Source organism: Arachis hypogaea, chromosome 19, assembly GCF_003086295.3.
Source record: "Arachis hypogaea cultivar Tifrunner chromosome 19, arahy.Tifrunner.gnm2.J5K5, whole genome shotgun sequence".
Taxonomy (NCBI): domain Eukaryota; kingdom Viridiplantae; phylum Streptophyta; class Magnoliopsida; order Fabales; family Fabaceae; genus Arachis; species Arachis hypogaea.
Window position 1 is genome coordinate 158759111 of NC_092054.1, and position 7650 is coordinate 158766760.

Sequence of the window (7650 nt, forward strand, 5' to 3'; positions counted from 1 at the left end):
CACTTAATTGGATTTTTAACCGAACAATAATATTTAGTCATCATCAATTAATTTTTTATTAGTTCTTTAAACTCAATACATTATATCACACCCCTACACTCATATCACAGATTCACAACCCTCCAAACTCTTGAAGAATTCTATTCTCTACTTGTTCACGTCTCCGATATCTGCCGGCTTGGTTGTCGTGCTCTGTGTTTGGCTGCTCGTATGCTTCATTCGGACTTCAGTGCTCTCCGTGCTCTGTTTAAACTTGAACGTTGTGCTACGGTGGTCTGTTCATTAGGCTATATAATAATATTGCGTATTTGTAAAAATATGCAAGTACAGTCAAATATCTGCAGATAAAATTAGCGTTGGATTGCTCTCAATCTGCGAGTAAAATAGGGTTGAGTTTTAGTAAAAAATTCAATATGCGAATAGTGTTAAAATTGGGTTCAAACTTTATCTCATTTTATTCATTGGAATCTCTAGTGATAAGTGACTTTGGACAACGATTGAGAATTGTGTTGGATGGTTGATGGTAAGAGATAAAATTATGATATTTAAAGAAAGAAAGAAAAAGAAATGACAAAGAATAAAAGAGTAATAATTTAAATAAAAATAGACAATTAAGTGAATTTGTTTGACTATAATCTAATAACTGATTATCGATGGAAGTTAATTTTTTTTTAATAACTCACCATACAGTCATAGGAGTTGTTTTCCACTTTTGGCTAAAGCTATATTAACCTAGATATTATTGTTTTGAAGGCACATAATATACCAATTTAGTCAGGCCTTCGACCAAAATGAAGTTACTTGATTCTTTGTTAGCCCATTCATTCGATTATAATTTTGTGAAAATAGATTAAGTAAAAAAAATAAATAAATAAATAAATTGTGAAAAAATATTTTTTTATTAATAGCAAATAAATAACACAAAAATTAAAGATGAGAATTGAAAATAAAGAATAAGTGTTGAGAGTTTTATTAATATCACAAAAAGATGAAAGGACTCTTTTAAAATGGATAAGAGTTTAAGTAAGATTCGATGTCGGATGTTCTAGTGGAACACCCAAATACTAATTTTATAAATATTTTTGTTTGAAGTTGATGAACAAAATAAAGAACAGCGAAAAGAATTAGAGGAGAGTAAAAGATGAATATGAGTCTTCAAGTTTTAGAAAAAAACTTTCTAAGAGGAGTGGGTTGAAATCCTTTTATAGTCTCAAACCATTTTAAAGGAGGAGTATATATGGTTACAATGTGATATTCAACCTACCTCATTTATCCAAATGTTTGTTACTAAATAGGACAGTTAGGAGAAGGCATTTTTGGGTGTTCTCGTCGTTTCAAGTCTCTTTAACTAAAAATGGGTGTAAGGAAGAAGTTGATCTCCACAAATTATGTTAGTTATGATATTGTTTCGGGTGTTTGTGACAAGAAGGTGTTTGAATAAAAATGTGCTCATGATATGTGATATTAGTGAATGAACATCTATTTTGATTTACTTACAACTAGATGTCATTCTATACATTTCAAATCCAACCAATCCACTTTTATCAATTTAATTCCCACTAAAAAAATTTCAACTCTTAAGGTGTTCTTTTAGATTTCATCCTTTTGATCCAACACCTCTAGAAAAAATTTTACTCTTTTTTAGCCATATTTTAGATCATATTAAAATTATTCACACAATAAAATTACACTTTTAATGTAGAATCACTCACTAATGGACTAGTAACTAGAAAAATAGACAAAATGAATATTATTCATTATTTTACTTCAACACATTAATCATAAGAACTAGCATATGAATATAACAAATTCTGGTTTCTTCGCTTTGAAAATAGAGTAGAAAATATATTATATATATCACATATTAAGCATCAAATTAGGGGTAAGCCATCATATTGCTATCATGCCATAAATAGTAAAACAGTGTCCTTCCCATATCAGATTACAAACTGAGAACTGCATACTCAAATCATATTATTAACTTAGACAAATTAAACTATCATTAAGCTACTGGTTGGTTTTAGCCAAAGTGTAAAACCACCCAGCATGGAACTCATAAGAACTCTCACACATATATAACACATAAAAAAAATATAGTTGACTCATTTTTAAAGATGGTATAAACATCTTAAAATAGATCGAGTATACATATAACAATAAAAAATAAAAAATATAGTTTACTCACTTTTAAAGATGGCGGAAACATTTTAAAATAGAGTATATATATAAACACTGCCGACTTCATAAACAAAATCTGCTAGTTTGACTACATTTAATTAAAGATGTCCGAAGCATCTTAGATTATTCAACTAAGAAAATTAGGTCAAGCTATCCTTTCATGATCAAACCTTACTTAATGCTCCAAATTAAAGTAGTTTTTCCAAAAATCATTACAATGGTTACATATGATCTGAGTACAAAATGACTTTGATTGGGATAGAATTCATTTTTTTGTTGATTAGACACCTACCAATAATTCAAGGTGGCTACTCCAACGAAGATTTTATGATTGTTATCGTGTGAAGATATTTCATTTTGACTATTAGATGATAAATTGTAAGGCTTGATTTTTATATGTTATAAAAGTGTTATCTTTATTTAAAGTGTGGCTAAACAAATAGTCATGCTTTTTAAACATCATCATGAGAAAATGTTTTTCACATCTTCATTGGGGTAGTTGCGATAATTCAATTGGGAAAAGAATAAATTTGACTTATTAAAATCTACGTTTTAACAAGGGGCAATTTCTTGGATAACTGAGGAGTTCAAAGACACCCTCAAAATTTTCAGGCTTTTTGTCAGTTGTGTGTGTGTTTATGTAATGGGGAGTGCTAGGGGAACAATGAAAATTTTGAACAACATGAACAACCACCAATCAAATAAAAATACATTACACCCTAATTTAATGTTACTAATTAAATTTACTTTTTTAACCCTATTAATTCACATTGTTTACACATTGTTTAAAAATCTTGATTGTTACCTATACTTTTCCTTATGTAATATAGTTCTTCCAAAATAAAATAAGAATTTGCTAATAACGAATTTTAGGAAATTTGTTAGGAGAATGAAAATAAAAGCTTTTAATTCTTTCCATATATTCAATATATTGAAGACTTAAGCTTATTCTCTTCACAAAAAGTTTAACAATTAAGTCTTGATATTCATTATCTATGTATGTTGATTCAAAAATTAGTTCTTAATTTGGATAATGACATTATTATTCCTATTTTTGATAATGTTATTCAATTCTACACGTAATTTTTTTTATTTATATGAATTTGTAAATAGAGTATTATTTGTAGGTAAGATCCATAAGATATGTGACATAGAGTATAGTTACATTTTTTTTATTGGCAGAGTATAGTTACTTTAATTAAGTGACATCTAGTTAATAGTATGAACAAATGACTGAAAAGAAATGTTAGGAGACTAATATTTTTTATTAATGTTGGTTAATATTTCAACTCAATGCTTTATTTTTATATTATTAAAATTTTAAAATTAGAATTTAATATTTAATATTAAATATTTATTTTATGTATTAAATCATTTTATTAGTCACCTAACATTTAATTTGTTGATGAATAAATATATAATAATATTTTTACACCGTTCATTTCACGTGGTTTCAAATACTATTTTTCCATACAAACATATTTCGAAGGGAAAGTCTCGGGACCAGTAATTTTTTAAAAAGTTGGCAACATTTAACCATCAAAAGAAAATTGAATAATTCTACATTATTGAATTTAATCTTACACTATTAAAAATACTATTGATGGTCAATTGATAGTTACAAAACATAAAAGTTGCTGACCCCCTAGCACTCCTCTATCTTGAATATCAAAACGTTATTCATATATTAAAATTAGTTTCCAACATATATTTTATACGGATTTTGATGGTTGATTTTAATGTACACTTAACATAGCCAGGCGAATATTTGTTTTTATTGGACTCTCATGTTACATGAAACCATTTGAGAGGCAAAAGCATCCACTTTGGAGATAACGATAGTCCACAAATTAAAACAATAAAAACAATGTGTGGTGTAGGACGTTTGTTACATTTGTGTTTCATATATATACACTATCATCCCCGCTACCATACCCTTTAATTTGTGTGTACCATATTATTCTATGGACTCCATTATTATGAAATCAAGCTTCCCTGCAGTACTCCTCTCAAGAAAACCTCAAATCAGAGCATTGAGTAAGGTTTCGATCAAAGCCCCGCCTGCCAGTTTCGATTACAGGGAAGAGATTGGTCAAGAGTCGAAAGCAGCCATAGCTGAATGGCACCCTGAGTTGCTTGACTTGGCTGAGAATGGGAGCTTGGTTTTGGTGCAGAAGAAGAGGTTTGGCCCTGTCCCTTCTTGGAGGACTGAGTTCGTGGAACCCGAGGAGATTTGGCTGGTCGGAACCAACCATGTTTCGCAGGGGTCCGCCGTGGAGGTAGAGCGTGTGGTGCGGTGTCTCAGACCAGATAATGTGGTTGTAGAACTCTGTAGAAGCAGGCAAGCGTTCATTCTTCTTTTATTCTAACGGTGCTTCTTTGAGTCCATATCTGAAATGAGATTTAATTTAATTTGATTATGAGATTTCGCTGAATGATAAAAAGAAAGCAAGCTATGCAAATCAAATTTGGACAATCTTGAATCCACATCTTAATCTCAGTTGTTGCAGATTTAATTTCCAGAGCTGGGATCATGTATGCATCTGGCAATGATGATGACGTTGATGAAGTAGGCAAGTTCAGATCAAACATGTTCTCTTTGACTGGCACTGGCTTCTTTGGAGCTGTTGGTCGCAGCATAAACTTGGGTAATAATTGAATTTATGTATTCTGTTGGGCTGAATTTGTGAATCACGAAACTTTTTTATTGTTGTCATAGATTAAAGTAAGGTGGAAGAGTAGTTTAATAAATAACAATGCATGTTACACAATAATTTTATTTTATTTATGTAATAAATGTTGTGATCAGGTGGTCAAACTGCTTTGGCATTGCGATTGCTTCTGGCTGCTTTCTCATCCAAGATCTCTTCAGATATTAACCGCCCTTTTGGTGATGAGGTGTTTCAATTTTAACGCTCTTCTTTATAGTATAATCTCCTTTTTTTTTTCTTCTTTATATATATTCTTATTAGAATACTACATATACGATGCAGTTCCGTGCTGCTCGAAAAGCTTCTGAGCAAGTTGGTGCACAGATTGTTTTGGGAGATCGTCCCATTGAAATAACAGTACGTACATATATAAAGGCAACAATATAGAATATGATATAGGAACACCAATATATATTATATATATTTTTTATAATTCAGATGAACGGTTAAAACAATTGGAACACCAATACTCCCAGTGCACTTAAAATGTTTCCTATGATATATAATAATTACTATGTATATATGCAGCTACAGAGAGCATGGAAGGCTTTAAAATGGAGTCAGAAACTAAGTTTAGTCACCTCGGTTATTCGTGGGATAGCTTCTTCTACTTCTGACATTTCTGCAAATAAGCTTCAGGTTCCTCATCAAAACCATCATATATTATTAATTGAGAAAAGAATAAATAGGTCCCTGACTTTTTGTCCTGCGGACATTTTTGTCCCTGACCATTGAAAATACTTTTAAGTCTCTGACCTTCACAAAACTTGGACGGATCAGTCTCTCCGTCCAAATGCCTCTGTCAGAGACTGATTTGTCCAAATGCCTCCGTCAGGGACTGATCCGTCCAAGTTTTGTGAAGGTTAGAGACTTAAAAGTATTTTTCAATGGTCAGAGACGAAAATGTCCGCAGAACAAAAGCTCAGGGACTTATTTATCCTTTTCTCTTATTAATTAATATTCTCAAAAGACTAACTGTGAGAGTTGCACGCAGGAAGCAAGTTCAGAGGATGGTACATTTCAACTTTATGAGCAACTAGGTTTTACATACCCATCACTATTGCCGCCTCTCATACATGAAAGAGATGTTGTAAGATTCTCATTATTCCTTTGGATTTGTGAACAAGTACAAATGAGTATATATATAGATGTTGATGGTTTTTTGGCGTTTGTAGTATCTTGCATGGTCATTGAAGCGAAGCAAAGCTGTGAACAATTGTAAAAGCGTGGTGGGTGTTATTGGAAAAGGGCACATGAATGGTGTAATATACGCACTCTTATCTGATACAGGCAATTTGAGGTTTCGAGATCTTGTTGGCACAAGAGATTCCAATTATCAATGGATTCTTGACCTTGTTAAGGGTTTAATCAGGGACACAGCCATTGGTCTTCTCTTATGGGCCTTATATCAATTCATATATCACACAACATAAAAACACAATTCTATTTAGTCTTACATTGTTTAATTTGTCACAAATCCTATCACATATATGTGCATATGAACTGTTATACATGCAACTTTTAAATAGAACTTCTCATGCCATGTTGGACTAATCCAATTCATGTGAGGACTAGCTGAGATTTTAAAACTCTTGGTCAGTTGAACCACCAGTGCAGCTTTTAAGTTTGATCCTAGCTATGATGGTTCAAAACCAACAACCAGTGCTTCATCTGCAATATAAAGGAAAAAACGATTATTCAATTTGAATGTATTGTTCCTAAAAAATAAACAGGTTTACTAAAATGGAACTAATTCCATTCCTGATTGGAATAATAGCCTGTACAAATTAATTTTGCTGGTGGTGGTGACATCTCAATACAAATACGTGAAAGAAATGGAATTTCTCTTCTAAGATTCAGTCTGGATTTGATTTCAAGTCAGGGGGTGTGCAGCTTGTAAGAATTAGAGATGAAAGTGCCCAACAGATTGCATTTTCTATCCTTATTTTCCTCCCAAAGATCCTCAAAGATTTACTCGTGTACACCGAATATACGATGCAATCTATGCAGCAAAAGTGCTCCGGGATGTTAGTCTGCGTTTGTTTATATAAGTATGAGATACTTAGATAGGACATCAAAACATAAAATTGTATTTCGTGGACGTGATATGAATAGAAGCATTGTGTCTAGATATTAAATTAGTATATTTTGTGTTGATAAGAAGAATACAAAGATACTAATAAAAATATAATTTATTTTTTATTTCATTATTTTTGTTAATTTTTAGTATTATTTTTTTAATTTTTTTGAATGAAACAAAAATAAAATATAACACTAATTTTAGTCTTTATTATTTATGTCTTATTTTTAATCTTTTATCTTATCTTGTTTTCAAAATCAAATGCAGCATTATAGACAAAAAACTGCTTGAAAATGGACAAACTTAAATAAAACAGTAGAACAAATAGTGGGTTGGATCAAGAGAAAAACTAAAAAAGAAGAACAAAAATGACAAAATAGACAATTATTTTGAATACCATTTATAAAATTAGAGGGTCTATTATTTTTTTATTATCGTATAATAAATCTAATTATATATTTATTTAATTTAACATACGAAACAATTTTTTTGCATATTTTATTATCATTTTTTTCTTGAATTTTAAATAATCACAAAATATTATGTATATAAAAAAGTAATTATCATGTATTTGTTTATATATATATATATATATATATAAATTAATTTAGTAATTTATTTTTAGTATATCCATAACATAATTAAAAAAATAATTTATTACATCATTTTTATTTTCATAAA

General features: G+C 30.4%; 1 protein-coding gene across 2 annotated transcripts; it reads left to right on the plus strand.

Moving 5' to 3' along the window:
- The first annotated feature begins 4011 nt into the window (after positions 1-4011).
- On the plus strand, positions 4012-6443 carry LOC112779443 (uncharacterized). Of its 2 annotated transcripts, XM_025823709.3 has the most exons (7): positions 4062-4519; positions 4702-4826; positions 4988-5076; positions 5172-5246; positions 5418-5528; positions 5884-5979; positions 6065-6443. In XM_025823709.3, exons 1-7 carry the CDS (start codon positions 4143-4145, stop codon positions 6320-6322), a joined length of 1131 nt encoding a protein of 376 aa, XP_025679494.1. In that variant the 5' UTR covers positions 4062-4142; the 3' UTR covers positions 6323-6443. The 2 variants fall into 2 exon arrangements, with proteins under 2 accessions (XP_072084936.1, XP_025679494.1); XM_072228835.1 differs by lacking the exon at positions 5172-5246 and having other exon boundaries at positions 4012-4519.
- Positions 6444-7650: the final 1207 nt, after the last annotated feature.